Source organism: Manis pentadactyla, chromosome 12, assembly GCF_030020395.1.
Source record: "Manis pentadactyla isolate mManPen7 chromosome 12, mManPen7.hap1, whole genome shotgun sequence".
NCBI lineage: Eukaryota > Metazoa > Chordata > Mammalia > Pholidota > Manidae > Manis > Manis pentadactyla.
Genome location: NC_080030.1, coordinates 6,663,019 through 6,683,701, shown reverse-complemented (window position 1 = coordinate 6,683,701; position 20,683 = coordinate 6,663,019). Strand labels below are relative to the sequence as shown.

Here is a 20,683-nt window from a genome sequence, read left to right as displayed (position 1 = left end):
GCATTATGTTGCATTTGAGGCTCCTTGTTGGTGGTAGTGGGGGGGTCACCTGGCTGGAGACAGGCATGAAGGTAAGCCAAGACTGGAGGCCTCAGCACAGGTAGGGAGAGGTCACTGGACAGATGGGCTAGGCTGGGAGCGTAGCATATCAACCTTCAAGGTCAGGTGAAGGAAAGGGCATCTGGGAGGGAGATGTTTCAAGAATACAACATAAATATTTATATACATATATATATATGTATGTATATATGTAGTGAAATGATCACCATGATTAGTTAATATCCACCACCTTACATAGTTTTAAAAAACTCTTTCCGGTCTGAGAACTTTTAAGATTTACTCTCTTAGCAACTTTCAAATACATACTATAGTTTTGTTAACTACAGTCACCATGCTGTACATTACATCCCTATGACTTGTTTTATAACTGGAAGTTTGTACATTTTGACCACTGGCATCAATTTCCCCCTCCCCCCAACCCTCCACCTCTAGCAACCACCAATCTGTTCTCTGCATCTATGAGCTTGGTTGTCTTTTTTTTGTTTGTTTTAGATTGCACGTGTAAGTAAGAACCTATGGTATTTGTCTTTCTCTATCTGATGTGCCTCACTTAGCATAATGCCCTCGAGGTCCATCCATGTTTTAGTCAATGGCAGGAATTCCTTCTTTTCGATGGGTGAATAATATTCCCTTGTACGGATATACCACAGTTTCTTTAACCATTCATTAATCAGCAAACACTTAGGCTGTTTCCATATCTTGGCAAAAATCCTAAGTTTTTCTAACTTACGGTATCCTAGTAAGCATTTGGGCCAAAGGCACAGAACCAGGCCCACGTACCCAATTTCCAAGGTCTCTCCTCGAATCAGACTTAACTTCCGGAAGAAGGAAAGCGACACCAAGGCATAGGATCGGCGGATTTTCAGATACCCTGAAATTTCTTCAATGAGTCCGAGGTTGGCCTCCAGCTCAGCTGCCAGGTTATCTAAGGAAAGAGAAAACACCCAGTGAGCTTCTATATACATATTTCAATCTTCCCATAATCTCCCATGGCAAGGAGTCAACCTACGGACTGCAAATAATTTGGACATATCCTGCTGAACATACATCACATTTAGAATACAATTCAAAGTCCCTACTACAGGGTCTACAAGTCCCTAAATAAGTGACCACAGCTTTTCTCATCTTTTACTTTGTTCATCCTATTCCAGACACACAGGCCCCCACAGGCCCTTAAACAGGTGAGGCACACTCCTGCCTCAGGACTGTTGCACTGGCTGCCTCCTTTGCCCAGAATATTATTCTCCCACATTTATGCTTGGTTTGCTCCATCACCAACTCAAAGCATCCCTCCTCAGACCAGAAACTTCTACAATAACAAAACCCCCTTGCTTCTTCATCTCAGAGGCTGGTAAACGACCACCCACTGGCCAAATCCATCCTGTGTTGTAAATAAAGTTTAATCGGAACAGAGCCAAGTCCATCTGTTCACAGGCTCTCTATGGCTGTTATTACTCGGCAACATCAGAGATGAATACATAACTCAGAGACCGCCTGGCCTGCAAGGCTGAATGTACTTATTACGTGGCCCTTTATAAGAAAAGGTCACTGATCCCGGCTCCCTCTGTTAACCTGCTGTACTTCCCTTCATAGTGTGGACCCCACCCACCCCCCACCGAGTTTACATTCTACACGGATCTGCTTATTTGGAAGATCCATCATGAGCAGACCTTGCCTTGTTCATCGTGAGGACTCAATAAATGTTTGCTTAATAAATAAACAATGGAATGCCTTCTTGCCGGTGATGGTATTTCTAGAAATATGGTCCCCAGACCTGCCACAGGGCATGTTGCCTGCTTGTTAAAAATGCAAATTCCTGATGTCACAACTCCCAGTTTGGACACTAAGAATTTCAGGATGGGTGGGGCTAGGCCTGAGTTGTGAATTTCAGGCTTGAAAGCAGATCCCTTAAGTGGCTCTCCACTGATCGGTGGCATCTGGGCTGTGTTTCCTCTGTGCTCCCAGAATTGGACCCCAGCAGGCCACACCCTGTCCCCGCACAGCACTCACTGCCCCCTCGAATGTTAATGATTAGGCTCCCGTTGACGACGGTACAGCCTCGGAGCTCCTGGGCGGATGTCACCGAGTCAATGGTCTTCTCGCCTTCCAGGGGGTGGCAGACTTTGGGACAGGGGCCCAGGCATGGAGTGCACATCAAGCTAAGGAAAGAGCAGAGAGAGAACGGGGTCAGGGCACATCGGACCTCACACACACACGGCAGACCACACGGAGCTCACGGTCCCAAGAGACAGGAATTACACCATTTACCCTAAGGCTGGGAGTTTTAACCACGGCACCTTTGACATTTAGGGCCGGGGAATTCTCCGTTGCTGGGGGGCTGTCCTGCATATTGAGGGGGCTGAGCAGCGTTCCTGGATTTCACCCACTCATTGCCAGGGGCACTCGAGGCGTGACAGTCAAAAATATCTCCAAACATTGTCCTCTGCAGGAGGGCGGGACAGATGGTGTCCAGGAAAGAAACTGAAGTGACAGGCTTATATCGTTACCCAAGGATGACAGGTCCTAGAACAGCACCCTGAAGTCATGTTTTACCCCAAAGTGACAGGATTTTCACTGCACCCAAGGGAGGATCATACATCTACCCCGTACAGACAGGACCCACCCCCTTACACCAAGTGGATGGATTTGTGGTGTTACCGTGGCAACAGGAATTACGCAGAACTGATGGGTCAAAACAATAGGATTCATTTTGCCACTATGCCCAGTTACCAGTCCCCTCCCCACCCAACAGGGTTCCTGAGGTCAGCTCTCAGCTAGCATGACCTTCTTAGATCCAGGCAGGACCCAGGATCCAGGCCAGGCTGGGCATTATCTTCCACGCCCCTGGGGGTTCAGAGGTAGCCACACACCCAAGCCAGCCCAGTGAGGGTTTTGCTAGAACTTAAATTGTCTAAAGCACTTGGCACATAGGAAACAAAGATCATTAGTCCTTGCTACGACGACCCTTCGTGAGTGGCAGACATCCTTGTCTTACTGTTGGTATTTCCATATCCCTGCATATCCCATCCTTCTGAATAATCTCTGTGTTGGTGGTGTAATAAAGAACATCTCTGGCCTTTGTCTCGGCTCCTGGCACAAAACTTCAAAGGCCCTGGGAATTTCCACAGCAATAGCAGCATCCTTGTTAGGCCCATAAGGTGACTTATGATGGTCTCTACATAGCTTTAGGATGGCGGCCGGTCACCAGAAAGACCGAATCTGCGATTACCAGGTGAACCTTTCAGCCACGTGACCTCCAGAGAGGGGAGCGGGGGCTAGATGGTCAAGGATTCAACCCATCACACCTCTGCAATGAGACCCCAACAAAAATGCCAGACACCAAGTCAGTGGAGCTCCCCGGATGGCGAATGCATCAGTGTGCCAGGATGATGTCGCTGAATCTGCCAGGGCCCGGAAGCTCTGTGTCGGGGCCTCTCCCAGACCTTGCCCTAAGTGTATCCTCAACAATAAAGCTGTAATCATCAGTATATGTCATGTAAGTGCCTGACATGAAGCTTCCGACTGCCAATGTCCATCTTGAATAAACAACACAGCTGCTAGCCAAACAGCCAGATAAGGAATTAGGCCGCCCCCCACCCAGCAAGGTCCCTTTTTCAGACAGCCCTGGGTGACACCGATAACTGACCACCTGCGGGGTCTGACGCCAGCCTCGGGGGGTTGGTGTCAGAACGGATCTGTTGTGCACCCAGCTGCTGTCAAACAGCTGGGGTGGAAACAGAACTGTGACCCAATGTTTGTGCTCTTTGGCTGGTTCTACACCGAGCACCTATTATGTGACAGGTGATAATCTAAGCCGGGGTGTTGGCAAACTAGGGCCCACGGGCCAAATCCGGCTGGCCACCTGTTTTTGGTAAACAACGTTACACTGGAACACAGCCACACCCACACTGGTTTATGTTATCCTCTATGGCTGCTCTCAGCTTTAAGGGTAGGTGAGTGGCTCCAACAGAGACCATATGGCCCTCAGAACTGAAAATATTTACTATCTGGCCCTTTGCCAACGCCTGTTCTAAACCACAGGTACACATGAGCCAACAGAATAGATGATCTACTTTCCCTGCTGCAGATCACAAACGGCCACAAGGTCTTCGCAGCCCTTCCCACCAAAAAGTGGAGTCTATTTCCCCACCCCCTGAATCAGGGTTTGGCCAATGGGACCGTAGCAGAGGCTTGAAAAGTACTTTGCACATCAGGACATGCCAATCCTGGCTACTGGGCTGAGAAACCACATGGAGAAGGACCACGGCTGCCCACCTAAGACCTGAGAGGCTATCCTATACCACCCAGTCCCAGCTGACCCAGCCCAGGCCAGACAAACTGCCAGTCAACCCAAAGAATCATTAGAAATCTTAAATGAGTGTTGTTTCACGTCCCCAAGGGCTGGGGTGGTTTGTTACACAGCAAGCGCTAACTGATACACCTGGGAAGCACACGGTCTGATTGGTGGAAATTTTTAAACTGACACTTGAAACACCAGCCACAGTAAAGGATACACCCAGAGTTAAAACTGAGCAATGTGTCAAAAAGTTGCTGGATGGCAAATTCTGACAGGGTGGTCAGATAGGGAAGGATTCTCAGAGGAAGGGACTTTCAAGGTATGAAGCCAGCCGTGCGAAGATCAAGTGGCAGAGAATTCTAGAGGAAGGGAACCACACCCATCACACTCTTCATATACACACCAAATTTCAAGTAGCCCTTATCTCAGTAAAGAGCACCCTTGTGCCCCCACCAAATACCTCAGAAGGACCACAGATGGTAAGGCCTTTCAATGAATTCATGCGGCTTCCCAGACCTCTCTTCCGAAAACATCAAAAACTATTTTCCAGACATGCCCCAAGAATGGAAGAAATGATCTGGTCCTATCTGGTATCAAACCAAATTAGAAGATGCACTGACATTTAAGTCCTTCAATAAAAGTTTCAGAAGGAAAACCGTTCATTTCTTTCAAAACTTACAAAGTAAAATACTGCTATGACAGTGCTATTGGGGGCCCCTCCCCAGGCCCTGGCGTACTCAGGAAAGGTCCCAGGCACCAGGACACACCACCAGTTTCATAGGGTTTCAGTCCTAGGAGCCAGTACCACATCCACAAGAATATCAAAGGAGGTCGCTCTATTTCTCAGGCCTTAGTTATGGCCAGCAAAAAATACCTTTTATTTAAAGCCAATGTCTTTTAAACCAACATCTCACAGGAAGATGTAAATATCCATGCTTTATATCAAACATGAAAACAAAACAGAAATGAATCAAAGGGAATTCTGATAAAATGGCCCAAAAAAGGCAGGGAGGAAAAAAACCTGTCTGGAACACAAAGGTGATTTACGGAGGCCTATTTTGGGGCAACAAAGCTACTTGATAGGTTTTATTAAAAAAAAAAACAAATAAAACATTTTGTACTTGGAGGTTCCACAAACACTCGAAAAGAGGCTCCTAAGAACGGAAATAAAGACTGTTTTCCTTCCCACCCACCCGGGGAAATGAAATTTCCCACCAGAACAACTCTCACTTGGCTAATTCTCAAGTCCGAAGAGGAAGATTTTTTTACGTAAGCAGATCAGCTCAAAGCCCTGGACGTGCGTCTGTTTCTGATTTGTTTTTGTGTTGTTTGGTGGGGTTTTTTTTTTTTCCAACCCTCGACATAAAAACCAGGAAACAGATTTTTTAAGCTTGGTTACAGCCCCCAAGACACCAAAATAGCTCATCTAAGAAGCTAACAGTGTGAGCAAGAAGTCTTCAATGGGCATAGGAAATCTGACTCACTGCCGAGGAGAGAAAATCCTGCTATTTCTCACCCAAGTAGTAGGAAATGGGTTGGCAACACTGTCCTTCAAAAAACAACAAAGCCCTGGGAATGATCTAGAACTGAGCCTCTTTGTCTTTGAGTTTCAGGCGAATCTCAGCAAACCTGGGCCTGTAACAGTCAGGCAGCTACATTAGGGGGGCCAGCCCAGTCCTTGGGGCGGATTCTAGGACTTCTATCTTTCTGTCTCCTATTCTCAAAGCGCACAGAAGGCTTTAAAGATGGTGTACAAGATGCCAAAAATATTTCTTCTCCAGCCCTTTACAGAAAAAGTTTGTGGACTCCGGCTCCAAAGGCCAGGACCAAAGCTGGAGGCAGAAGTGGCATCTGAGAGACTCATGTCACAAAACATGAGCAAGTCCCTAGCTCCTGGCCAGCTAACTCTGGGTTTCTGCACAGTTTTAACAGGTGGCACCCACGGCAATCGCACGCTGCCACCCCCACCCCCACCCCAGAACCCACGCTCGGGACTCACTTGCTGGAATTCATCGTGTATCCAGAGGGACACTCCGGGATGCACCTGTCATTGTGGATGACGTACTGGTGGCAACCTGGCACCCGGGAGTTCTTGCATTTGTTATGCAGGTCCTGGCAGAAGCTGAAGTTCACGCAGCGCCAGTCTTGGAAGTGGTAGTACGGGGGTGGGCAGGTCTCCACGCACCTGCCCTCCAGGTAGAAGTTACGGCAGGCCACGCACCTGGTGGGGTCATTGGGCTCGGAGCAGTTGCCCAGACACTCGCTGTGGCAGCAGAGGCCTTCGGCGGTGCAGCCGTGTGACTTGCATACAGTCGGGCAAACTAGAGACAGAAAGGAAACAGCTGGTCAAAGGCTCTGCCGATACCTGCCTGCGCAGAGGGCCGGGCTGGATCAGGCAGAGCAAGCCACACAAAACAATAACAAAAAGTCACACTTCTATAGCCCAAGCCAGGCACAGCTATGGACTCATTCCAGCTCCCAAACCAGGGACATAAACACTCCCACCATGGCCCGTGTCAGGCTACCAACGAAAAGTTACTGAACGTGGAGCTGGTAAGATTCATCACAGCATTAAACTGTGTGGCCACTGTAGACAGCTGACCTGTGAATAGCACGTGGATGTTTTTCCATGCGTAAGTTGGACAAAAAAAAATGTTTGAGATCGGCAACAATTTGCAAGATCACTTTCTTTTCTCTAGCCTACTTTTTTGTAAGAACATAGTGCGTGATTCAGAGAACACACAGAATACGTGTTCAGCTGTTCATGTCATCGGTAAGGCTTCTGCTCAACAGCAGCCCATTAGTTTTCAAGGCAGGGGGCCGGCACCCCAAGTTCCTGTGTGGGACAGGAGCCAACTGTAGTAGTAGGAAATAACCTCAAAAGCATTAATCGAAAAACACCGTGAGATAATTCAGGAAACAGTGAGTGTTGGGTATTCCTTACCTTTGTTTTTAACACAACTTGTTTAATTATGAGTTCCTATCATTTACATTTTAATAACAGCTTGTGTAATAACCAAGTTTTCTAGAAATTATACAAGTGGCCCTAGCAAGCTGGCTCACGCTGGTATAAACAGAGATGTGGTCAACTGCATTTTCTCTGTTTTACAAACGGGGAAACGAAGGCACAGAGAGGTAAGGCAGACTACCCAAAGGTCACAGACTGCTTCGTCAGACATTGGAGTGCATTGATCTAAATACTGAGACACGGTGTGAACAAGGTGACCACAGACCCTGCCTCCAGCTGCCCATGGCCTGGTAGACGAGGCATGTCAGTAATTGAGATGAATGCGTAATTGCGTTGGCAACAAGCGCCACGCTGCAGGGAAGGGGAGGTGCCGCTTCTGCAGCGACCTATAGGAGATCATAAACGGGCAGAAAGCAGAAGGGTGTGCAGCTGGGGGGAAGAGGCCGTGTGTGGGCTTCGTGCTTGGAAGAAGTTTCTTGTTCATCACAATTGAACTTGTCCACTGAAGGCTGGAGGCCACCTGGCTTCCCCCAGCAGCTGGTCACACATCCCTCTTCTCCGTGTCTCACTACTCATCGCTTCCTAATTACCCTTTGATTTCGGTCTCTCGGCATCCGGCCTGGGCCCCGAGGGCCAGCCCTCCCTGCCCAGGCTGTCGGCAAATTTGTCCAAGGACAGATGGCCTCCCTGAGGCTGGACAGACCTCGGCCATGGCACAGCCTGTCCCAGGAGATGTTTACATCTGCGTTCATGCCCTGCCCGCCTTGAAACACGGTCTGGAAGTACGCTCAGCCTAAATTCTCAGGCTCTTGGATTGTGGCAGCAAAGGTCATGGCCCAAGTGAACCCCACTGACCGGACCCCAGAAACAGGAGCGGCCCCTGGACCAAAACCACACACGAGACGCACTGTATGATGAACTTCCCTTGATGGGAGAAATGTTTTTGCTCTGCACTGCCCACCACAGGAGCCATTTCTCCCCTGTGGCTGCCGAGTGCGGTTACTGCAACAAGGAACCGAACCTCTTTTTAATTGTGGCAAAACACACATAGCATAAAAGTGACCATCTGAACTATTCCTGAGTGCACAGCTCGGCGGCAGGAAGCACAATCACATGTCATGCAGCCATCCCCCCGCTCCATCTCCACACCTTTGCATCTCCCCAAACTGAAGCTCTTTCCCCATGAAACATTCACTCCCCAGGCCCTCCCCCAGCCCCTGGCCCCACCACCCACTTGCTGTCTGTGTGGATGGGGCTCCTCTAGGGACCTCCCAGGGCTGGGATCAGACAGGGTCTGTCCTGTGTCTGGCTCATTTCACTGAGCACAGTGCCCTCAAGGCCAATCCACAGTGTAGCGAGTGTTAAACTGTCCTTCCTTGTTAAGGATGAATAATATTCCAGCATGTGCATGGACCACATTGCGTGTATTCATTCATCCATCCATCCATCCATCCATCATCCATCCACCCATCCATCCATCATCCATCCATCCATCCATCCATCCACCCACCCATCCATCATCCATCCATCCATCATCTATCCATCCATCCACCCATCCATCATCCATCCATCCATCCATCCATCCACCCACCCATCCATCATCCATCCATCCATCATCCATCCATCCATCCATCCACCCATCCGTCATCCATCCATCCATCCACCCATCCATCCATCCATCATCCATCCACCCATCCATCCATCCACCAACCCATCCATCATCCATCCATCCATCATCTATCCATCCATCCACCCATCCATCCATCCATCATCCATCCATCCATCCATCCATCCACCCACCCATCCATCATCCATCCATCCATCATCTATCCATCCATCCACCCATCCATCCATCCATCATCCATCCACCCATCCATCCATCCACCAACCCATCCATCATCCATCCATCCATCATCCATCCATCCATCCATCCATCCACCCACCCATCCATCATCCATCCATCCATCATCTATCCATCCATCCACCCATCCATCCATCCATCATCCATCCACCCATCCATCCATCCACCAACCCATCCATCATCCATCCATCCATCATCCATCCATCCATCCATCCACCCATCCGTCATCCATCCATCCATCCATCCACCCATCCATCATCCATCATCCATCCACCCATCCATCCATCATCCATCCATCCATCCATCATCCATCCATCCATCCATCCATCCATCCATCCATCATCCATCCATCCATCCATCCACCCACCCATCCGTCATCCATCCATCCATCATCTATCCATCCATCCACCCATCCATCATCCATCCGTCCACCCATCCATCCATCCATCCATCCACTCATCCATCATCCATCCATCCATCATCCATCCATCCACCCATCCACCCATCCATCCATACATCCATACATCCATCTATCCACCCATCCATCATCCATCCACCCATCATCCATCCATCCATCCACCCATCCATCCATCATCCATCCATCCATCCATCCATCCATCCATCCATCCACCCATCCATCCATCCATCCATCCATCCATCCATCATCCATCCATCCATCCATCCATCATCCGTCCACCCATCCATCCATCCATCCATCCAATCATCCATCCATCCATCCATCCATCATCCGTCCACCCATCCATCCATCCATCCATCCACTCATCCATCATCCATCCATCCATCATCCATCCATCCATCCATCCATCCATCCACCCATCCATGGGCATTTGAGTTGCTTCCACCTTTGGCTCCTGTGAATCATGCTGCTGTGAACCCAGGTGTGCAAATATCCCTTCAAGACTCTGCCTTCAAGTAATTGACATATAGCCCCAGAAGCAGAACTGGTGAATCATACGGTGGTTCAGTTTTTAATTTTCTGAGGACCCACCGTACTGTTTTGCACAGCGGCGGCACCATTTCACATTCCTACCAAGAGTACACAGGGTTCCATTTTCTTCTGAAGAACCAAACTCTTCATTGCATTTCAGTTTTAATTTTAACAACCACAGGCGGCTGCTGGCTCTCGCACTGGACAGCAGAGGCTTAGAGAATAAAAAGAGACTCCTTGACCACGTATCCAGGCGCGACATATTAGAAAGACCTGCCCTGACCTCCCAACCGCCCACTCCAGCTCAAACCATGTTCTAACACATTATCTTCTTACATTTCCATTATACATTATTATAGGTTCTACTACTTCTATTGCATTTCTTACCGCAGTTCCAAGTCCCTGATCTTTAGCCACTGGTTTAAGAATTTACCCAAAGAGCCCCAGTTGCAGGAATTCCATGAAAAAAAAATTACATGCAAAATTTGGAGCATCCATACATAGATGCAAATTGTGATTTTCTTTACATGGACCCAGAAAGAATTAAGAGGCTCTAATAGGAGCAGGATGGGACGGGTCGGGGTGGAGAGGACCTACTGATGTCTGTGTGGGTTTTTCAGGGATTACATAGCAACCACTGGATTCTCACTTACCAGCAGGAAGGGAGGGAAGTCACTATCTCCATTGAGAGGGGCGAGAAGCTAGCCAGCTGAGGAGGAGAAGGGTCCAAACTGGAACCTCAGCCTTTGGGCTCGGAATCTGATATTCCTGGGTCTAAAGAATCACCACAGCCACCCACAGTTGAGGGCAGAGGGGACACGCATTTAGCTTTGGCGACATAGTGCCATCTGACCCACAGGCACACCGTAAAGATTTCTTTATGGAACCAACAGCAGCCTCAGTGTTTTTGTCTGTAAAGTGGGGATGGCAATCCCCTAACTCCTTCGCACCACTAAACGAGATGATGTAGGTAAAGTGGTGGATTTTTTTTTTTTTGGTTGATGTGAAGGTTTAATATACATTAGCTTAGCTGCTATGGGTATTATAATTACCTTCATCACCCTTGTTAATGATCTGTCTGCAGAGACCCAAGGGTGGACACTCCACTGGCGGGAAGCAATCTACAAGGCAGACAAGTATCTAGGACTACAAAGACCCCTCCCTCTGGGAAAGTACATGTGAGAACAGGAAGGGGCCTACTTCCCGCTCTGGGGCTGTGTCTGAAGGTCAGCCCTGCAGTTCAAAAGAGGCATCCACAAAGCACTAACAAAAACTTCCCAAACACATAAGCCTTCCGGCCTAGACAATGCTAAGAAAAATTATCCAACACTTGCAAACAAAACCAGAGGTGTGGACTTTTCCCGTCTAATGCTGGAGCCTGGCTTAACGGGACCCACCTGAGAATGATTTTCATCCCACAGCATAAGAGGCAGCCAACTTTTTCAAAAGACAGGGTCACAAGGGGCCATCTGGCTATACGGTCTCTGCTACAACCAGTCTCTGCTGCTGCAGTGTGAAAGCAGCCCCAGAGAAGACGCAGGACCTGGGTATGTCTGTGTTCAATAAAACATTATTTGCAAAAGCAGGCAATGGGCTGAAGAGGTTCGCCACCCCTGCTCCAGTGAAACATCCTTATGATCAATTTGCTATTTCTATTAGGGCCTAGACTCCAGGGCAGTCAGATGTCAAGTCAAAGGGCTAAACTGTAAGTCATCTGTATCCAGTAAGAGAGAGAACCCCCCCAGAGATGACAGTTTTATGGCCCCATTGGATGTTAAGCACCATGTCGACTTTGCAACACTATTTCAGTGACTACAAATGCTTTGGCTTTACCATCCCTCGGGTCCCCTCACTGAAGGGTTAAAAGAAATGGGTTGACAGGTGTTCGGCCTTTACTTTATTTTTGCAGAAGAGTACTGTTTTTAACTTTTGAAGGCTATACTTTGATAACAATAAGCCACCCCGGGTGTTTCCCATTCTGTTTCCCAGTACTTTATCTTTTTTAATAGAAATGCCACAGGGTGGCCTCCCTCCCTGCACCCTGCCCCAGGCTGAATTATGAAAACCACATGTTGTGCAAGATGAAAACGGCCCCGGTGGAGAAGGGGCTGGCTTTCCTCCTGCCAGGCCCCTCGACCTGTTCCACCTCATGCACCCAGAACCCCAAATCCAGCCCCAGTCCCAGAAACCCAGACTCAGAGGGCTACCACCCCTCCCCAGGCTGTTTCTGCCAGAGAGCCCAGCAGCCAGTTTCCTCCCAATTCTCCCTGAAGCTTCCAAACCCTCTGGCCTCCAGTCACACTAACAGAAGCAACCACCACCTTCCTGAAATGTCAAGTGGCTTTTTCACTTTCTGTTCGTGAGAAGATGAAAAACGGAACCCTAAATAATCGGTGGAGTGGGAAGGAGGGGGCTGCTCCTGGCTCCTCTGGCTGACCCCTCCACAATAGACACAACGCGCCCTTCCAAATGATGCCTTCTCTAGGAAGATCTACAGAAATGCCAACTGGTTAAAGAGAGGTGGCTCAAAACAAAGGAAGAAAGTGCAGTTGAACCCGATATTTCTACTGGTAGGAATCACCCCACAGACAAGAGAGCATGTATGCACATAGACACCTGGACATGGATATTCTTCAGGATATTAAGCAGTGGGTTTGTAACAGCAAAAGACTAGGAGATCTCTGAAGGTCCACAGAGGGGGCTACATGAAGAAATTACTATGCAGCAAAGAGGTGGAATAGTACACAGCTATAAAAAAGGAGGTGGCTTCATGCATTCTGATGTCGGAGTCACTTCCTAGATAGTGAGTGGAAAAAGGCAAGGTGCAGAACAATGTCTAAAGAACATAGCTTGTTTGTGGGAAAAGGAAAGAGACATAGTGGGAATGCAAAACGGAACAGCTAGTTTGGAAGACAGGTTGGTAGTTTCTTATGAAATTAAACGTGTAACTGTTCTCCGTACCACACAACCTTGGGGTTACCCTAGGTGAGATGGAAAAAAAAAAAATTCACACAAAGACCTGCATGGGAATGTTTATGGTAGAAACATTCCTAATCACCGAAACCGGAAACAACCCGAAGGGCCCTCAACTGGGGAATAAATCAACATTGTACCGCCATACAATGAATTCCACTGAGCAATCAGCAAAGAATGGAGCGCTGATACCCATGGCAAGTGGATGCCCTCCAAACGTATCGTATTGAGTGTAAGAAGCTGGTCTTAAAAGCGACACACTGTATTCTATTTATAGGACATCCAGGAAACGGCAAGACTTACAGGGGCAGTGAACGCATCGGCGGTCACCCGGGGCTGGACCTGGGGAAGAGCTGACTGCAAAGCAACACAGCGAAATCTGGGGGGATGATGGAACCATTCTACATCTTGACTGTGTATGTCAGTCAAATGCAAAGAACTTTATACTAGAAAGGGTAAATCCTGCTGTATGTAAATTATAACTTAAAATGGAGAGGAGGGAGGAAAGGACAAATGGGGGCATATATCACTCTGGAAGCGACACAAGAAACGTGCCCGTGTCTGCGGGGAGGGTTAGGCATTAGCCCCTACACATCAGCACAAATTTTGTCTTTTTTTGCTGCATATGCATGCTACATTTTCAAAACTGATATCTACTTGAAAATACATTTTTTAAAAGTCTCCATTGGACAATTCGTAAATTGATAATGGATTACATAATTCTATTCCCAAATATCCAGTAGTGACGATGTGAGAATAGCTGACAGACACCATTGACTGCTTTTAGAAAGGTTCTTGTAAGATCAGTTTTATCTTACTATAAAATCAACTGTCAAGGTTAACTAAATGCAAAGCGCAACCCTAGACTGGAACCTGGACCAGGAAAATACATTGATGAGGACACAGCACTGGGACCACAGGTGAGATTTATATACACACTGCAGATTGAAGTATTGCATACTGTGTTAATTTCCTGGTTTTGATCCTTGTACTGGGGTTGGGAAAGAAATTTTCTTGTTCTTAGAAAATACCCACTGACGAATGAAGGGGAAAGGGTCACTATGCTTACGAGGGACTCTCAAACGGTACAAACAAACAAGTATTATGCGTGTATGTGTGTACATAAACACATTAGAGAGATAAAACAAATAGGGAAAATGGGCAAATAAAAAAAAAGAATGCAAAAAAATAGGCTAAAACGTAAACAGCTCATGAATTTAATTACAACTTTCCCAACTTCTTCGGAAACTGGAAAACGACATCAAAATTAAAAGTTACGAACTAACCCATTGCAAGGTGAGAAGCTGGAATAGTGGGAGAAACGCAGCGCCGCGTTGTAAATGACATGCTTACAAAAATACAACCACTTTTTTTTTCTTTGCCTTTCTAAGTTTAGAGCAGTTTCTTTTTTCTGAACTAAAGTGTCAAAACCAAACCAAACCAAAAAAAAAAAGAAACCACTACGAAATATTTCCATAGCACGACATATGTTAATAACATTGTTACATTCCTTTCCAGAGCCTGCAGTTTAAAAAAAAAAAAAACCTCAAGATTTATGATTCCAAAAATTACTGCTTTCCAGAAATTTCCAAACGGAACAGTTGCATCATGGGCCTGCAGACGCATGCACCACAGGGCCCCGTGGCTCTGCCTGCAAGTGTGAATTTTATAAACCCCTTAAAGTAATTGACTTTGCTTCCATGCAAAGACGTTCCCTGCCACGGCCGCCCAGGACCCGGACAGCGCAGGTTCGAGTCCCTAGAGCCCCGCGGCGCGGACAGCGAGTTGTCGGGAAATTCCTCCCCTAGGGACCTAGTAAATGATTTAATGGTGGGGTGGGCGGCTGGGGGTGACCTTTTGACAGCTGGGTGATCGACAGACGCCCTTTGGAGTCTGCCATCCCCGAGGTGCGGCCACCACAGGCGCTCGTGTCCTTGAAGCAGGCACGTCCCCCTTACCTTCCCCGACAAAGCCGCCCCCAACCGCGCGCACACGTTCTCTGGCCAGATGCGTTTGGAATCGAGCTGCGGAGCTCTTCGGGGACTTACGGTGCGCACACGCCAGGAAGGGGGCGGAGCCCCAGGGGGCCACCCCGCGAAGGCAGCCTCAGGATTGGTCAGAATGTGTGTGTGTATTTGTGTGTGTGTGTAGCCCACTAGGGGAGGGCCGAGGGCGGGCGTGGCCCCGCCCCCTCGAGCCAGCAGCCTCCGCGCCGCACAAAGCTCGAGGCGCGCTCCGCTCCGTGGAATCCGGGCCGGGCGGTGGCGGCGGCCTCAGCGCCGCCCTCGAGCTCAGCCAATGGGCGGGCGTGTTGCCGGGGAGCTGGCCCCGCCCCCGGGCGCGCGGGGCTCCGTTCGCCCGCCTGGTGCTCACGGCCCGGGCCGCCGCAGGGCGGTCAGCACCGGGGGCCCCTGGAGGGTCTCTGCGGGAGCAGACCTCGCAGGAAGCGCGTGCAAAGGATGCAACTTTGGGGAAAGTTAGAGGAAAGGAGAAACCGATGGTGCGCCCAGCCTCCGGGCGGCTCGAGCCGCGCGCGGAGCTAGCAGTGTGCCCAGGAGGAGATCGGGTCACCGCGTGGCAGCGCCCGGGATGGCCGAGGAGGAACCCAGAGGGGACAGCGGCTCTCCAGGGTCACACTGCAAAATAACCCCAACTGGCCCGGCGCGTGGGGAGAGGCCGCACCTAGGGGACAGTGCCGTCTCTGACCCTACCTTCAATGTTTCCACCCACCACGCGTCCAGAAACCCAAGGACCATACTCAAAAATTACATCCTTAAGAAAACCTACAGGCTATTATTCGGGGGTGCCCTCCAGCCAGTGTTCTCCGTGCATTTGAAGACATCAAACCTGTGTGCCCTACGTGTATTTGCAATGCCTGTAAACTGAGGCAGCGAACCTGCCATGAATGCACTTTAAAATGTGTTTGCAGAATACGATGTTCAATCCACATGGGCTAATGAGATCTTATTATCCCTATTAATCAAACAGCCATCTCCATTACAGATGTGGAAACTGAGGCATAGAAGGGCTACTTTGCTAAATGCCAATGCAGCTAAGCAAACAGCAGGGCCAAAACTCCTACCAGGGTTTCCCAGGGACACTGAGACAGGTGTGGTATCACAGTTACACTGACAATTATTAATTCACCTGTTCCCCACCCTGCCCCACCTGGGTCTGGCCCAGTATAAGCACTGGGATGCAGACAGACACTGTCTCTCCTGTCCCAAGATGCACAAAAGAGACAGGTAAGCCCTTGTGCAGGGGAGGACCATGTCTTGTCGTATTGCTCTTGTCTCAGAGCCATGCACACAGTAGCTGCACAATAAAGCTCATAGAAGAAAAAAAATGTGGGAGAGTCAGGTGGCTGGCTTATCCCAGCAGGAGAAGGGACAGTACATGCAAAGGCATGAATCACCAGGGCTGCCTTCAGAAAACTAGACACAGTTCAGAGTTGATGAAGGGCAAAGTACAGGACAGGCATTTGAGATCAGGGCAGGCAAGGAGGCTAGGGAGCTGAGGGGCTTGGACTTTGCAATGCAGGAAGAGTCAAAGAAGGGCTTCAACCAGAAGAGACACCACGGACTAATTTTCTGGCTCTCTGGTGGATGGTGGAAGAGGTCAAGGACAGAGGGGACATGAAAGAAGAGGCTGGCTTTTGAAGCCATCAGGGAGGTGGAGTCATGAGAACTGATGTATCCTGGTGACTCCCAAGTTGTCACCTTGGGCAGGTGGACATGACTCATGAGAGAAGCAATAGACAAGGGAGCAATGTGCTCAGATGTGGACACTCTGGGTTTGAGGTGTGGAGTCCGGGACATCAGGGTTTCTGCACACGACTGAGTTTGTGGTTGCTAAGTCACTCCGACCACCCAGCCTGCTCTTGAAAACCACTCTTGCAAGGGGCAAGGGTCCCTGTTTGCTTGTTGCAGACATTTTTTAAGTTTTCCCTCTTCAATGTACATAATGACTACACATTTTAAGCAATTCACTGTAAGAGTAACTTTGAAAAAGCTATTGAGTTTCAGCCTACTCCGGTCTTCTGCTTCTTTAGAAATTAAGATGGCAAGAGACTGCTGCTTAAGAGTTGCAGGCATAGCTGTCTTCCGGGGGCAAATTCACAGCCTTAATTTCTTGCGAAAGATAATGATCAGTCCAAGTAAACCACTTAAATCAGTAAGTGATGTTATTTTCATAATATTTCCAAAAGCATTACAGGAGTTATCTTTATACATTTTTAGTGGATTTTAAATTACATCCCCATTTTCATTCTTAATTTCATATATAGTATCTGTTCTCCCCCTGCCTTTTTTTTTTCTTAGTTACATTACTTTCTAGATTTTTCCTTCTAAAACGGCACTGCCCAGTGAACTTTTTGCATGGACAGAAAAGTTCTGTATCTGTCACTAGCCACATGCAGCCACCGAGTGCTGAGAAAGTGGCTAATGTGACTGAGCCACTAAATTATTTTTGTGTACCTCTGGCTATCTTCTGAGCATTGCGGCTCTAAAAGATCTGTCTCTTGAATTTGTCAATTCTGTTTCTTTTCTAATCAGTTACCCCTGCTAGTTTACCATTTCCTTTGTCTTGTGTAGATTTGTTTCATTTTTCATGGTCTTATTTTTGTGATTTCTCTCTATAACCATTTAAGACTCTGCATTTTCCTCTACAGCCACATCTCCACTGTCTTCTAAAAAGTCTACACTTGCAGTGTTGAGATCCTCCCTGACCAAAGTTAACAGTTATGTTTTATTTTTAATTATCACATGGTAAGAGTTTGGCACGCTCTTTGGGTTAAGCTTTTAAAAATTAATTTCTAGTTACATTTACTTGCGGCAAGAGGTTAGGGTCAGTGCAATGTCTACTTTTTGGAATCCACTGAGGTTCTTTTTATTTTTTTTCCCTGAGATTTAACAGGTGATTAATTTTTCTAAATATTCCAAGAGCACTTTAAAATGTGTATTGTTTGCGAAGTATAAAGTTCAGTCCATATCTGTTACCACAATCTTATTAACCATATTATTCAGACTCCCTGTTGCCTAATTGAGGTTTATCTACGTGATCAAGGCTGTGTCAGAGTCTCCTGGGAGGTTTCTCAGTTCTCTTTGTATTTCCTACAATTTGCTCTCTAAAGTTTGAATTGACGTGAGTTGACCCTCATTAAGAACTGTCCCTTCCCACAATGCAAAACCTCTTTTCTCTTCTCTCTGATAAAGCCTTTTGCCTCGAATTCTGTTCCTATATACCCACATGTTTAAGTTTTCTGGGTGATTTTTGGAATTAGGTATAACCAATTTCTAGGGGTAGGGAGGGAACCCCAGCCTTCATGAGAAGAAGGGGGTGGGAATGGGGAATGCCAGCATTTGGAATCTGTGGCTGTGGAAGGTTTGAATTGCAAAGGAGGGTTTCCCTGGGGGCAATCTCAAACATAAAAAGGTCTGCTCACCTGACCGATGGCTTTGCAATAACAAAGACATGGTGGTCTTGAATGTGTACAGGGTAGCAGATGCCAGTTTTCTGGGAACCGCTACACCCATGAGCTAGTAAAGTGTAAGTCCATGAGGACAATTTAAGCAATGAGGACAATCTCCTCGACTCCTAAGGCACAAAAAGAAACAGTGCCACATACTGAATTTCTGCACAGACACCATGAATTGGAATCAGTCATCAGAATGAAAACACACCCATTTCAAATCCCATTGTGATCGAAAGGAGACAACGAACTCTTGGCCTCTTGCCTTATCGAGCTGGTTCCTAAAGCCAGTCCAGTTGCTTTAGATTCCTTTTAGAAGAGACACGAAGCTCCACACGTCATCTGCTTGCCAGGAGCCCCGTGCCTGTACTTGGGACGCTCCCATGGGTACACCTCAGACTCTGTTGTTCTACTGGAAAAAGATGGCGTTCTCTCTGTTTTGGGGGGAAACCCACTGCCTGCCCATGTTTATTCCAACTAGAGAAAAGAATGAGTTTGCCCCTTAGCCAACTGGATCCTCAGACCTCACACCAGCTCTTTGGATCTACTTTGCAGCCCTCCCGCTACCTGAGCAAACAGCCCGTACACCTGAACTTCCTGGTTCCAGCTCTTTCCATACTGCCGAGCACCCACACACACTTGGGCAACATGCATGAAGGAAAAAACAGCTTTGCAAGTGCTTTCCCCTCAGACTGGATGCCGTGTGTCACCTCAAAAGGTGGTGAGCATCGCAACACCCAAACTAAGTCACCTGATGGAGAGAACGCTTCCTGGCAATACGCCTCTACTACATGCACACTATGACCACAGAGGAATTGTTTCCCCACCAGGACCAACAATGGGCCACACGCCAGTATTTATTCCCAGACGGATGGTTTTCTGCACTCAAGAAATGCCCTGAAACCCTCTCCACCTCACAGACAGGCTCTCTGACTATAAACTCTTAGTTTCTTAATTGAAAGGTTTACTAGGTAGCAAAACACATCCTTGTACGGTGCCAGTCTCAACACCGTATCCCTCTAGTTCTCTCCATCAACAGATCAGAGCTCCCACTGAGCGCCGGGTACCGTCCTAAGCTCTGGACACAAACTGCAGAGAACAGACACAGTCCTGTGCTTTTGGGGAGAGAGACAGAAGTCAGGGCTGCTGCACAAGAACATTTAGTCACAAATCAAGAACAGTTAGTGATAAATCATGGTGCTCTCCAGGCGAGCTCAGAAGGGGCTGAAATATGCCTGGGTGGTTAATTTCCCCAGAAGTTATTCTGGAAAAGCTCAAAGATTTCTTTCTTGCATTGCAGCCAGACAGCCAAACGCCATCTTCTGGCTAACCCTCTACAGCCTCGCTCTCCATCTCTGCCGTGCAATCAAGCTGATGTATATAGATGAACAACCAGCCACTCCGCCGCCAGCCTGGGGCAGGGGGCTGCATGATAGGCTCGGAGAAATTCTGCCTTGTCCAAATCGGCTCTCTGGAGACCGTCCCATCAGACCTGGAGTCCATAGCTTCAAATCACCCGAAGGTGAAGAGAAAAATCATGGCTCGGGGTGGAGCTGGGTTTGGAGTAGATGCACACCACCAGCTGGCCATGTGGCTCTGCTTTCTGTGCCTCAGTTTCCCCATGTATCCATGGGGGCAGTAATAGTAGGTTGGGCTGTCTTCAAGGATAGGATGGGATGATGCATGAAGGGTACTCAGTACAGCATTCAACCCCTTGCAGGGCCCACGCAAGGGGTTTCCAGGGTGTCCCCAGCATGAGCAGGCATTGCAGGCATCCCCGAGCAGTAACTTCCGTCAGCCATTGGGGTGAGGATGGGTGGGGCACAGGAGGGATGAAACGACCCCATTTAAAGTATCCCCCCTAGACACCTTCATTTCCTTCCCTTAGAGGTGTTCTTGGGGAACACTGTGTCCCTTCCATTTTTGTGTGTGTCCTCAAATCTGGGGGTGCAGATTGAGATTCCGTATCACCAGTGTCCCTGGGCTGATGACCAACTGGTCACTCTGCTCCGTGCAATTCTGCGAATGCAAATCCAAACCTGCTGTGTGCCATGCAACCCAGGCTCCCCACCAGAGGCAGAAATAACGGGGGCTATCTCTGACCT

The 20,683-nt window shown here is 48.3% G+C and overlaps 1 protein-coding gene across 4 annotated transcripts in view; it reads right to left on the bottom strand.

The window, feature by feature from the left end:
- INSR (insulin receptor) overlaps positions 1-20,683 on the bottom strand; it is a 106,328-nt gene that overhangs the window by 36,878 nt on the left and 48,767 nt on the right. For all 4 annotated transcript variants that reach the window (XM_036879306.2, XM_036879308.2, XM_036879305.2 and 1 more), the window contains exons 3-5: positions 6,357-6,678; positions 2,071-2,219; positions 841-985 (exon numbers count right to left, since the gene is read on the bottom strand). In XM_036879306.2, the coding sequence (XP_036735201.2) occupies positions 841-985; positions 2,071-2,219; positions 6,357-6,678 (616 nt within the window). The remainder of the gene's footprint in view (positions 1-840; positions 986-2,070; positions 2,220-6,356; positions 6,679-20,683) is intronic.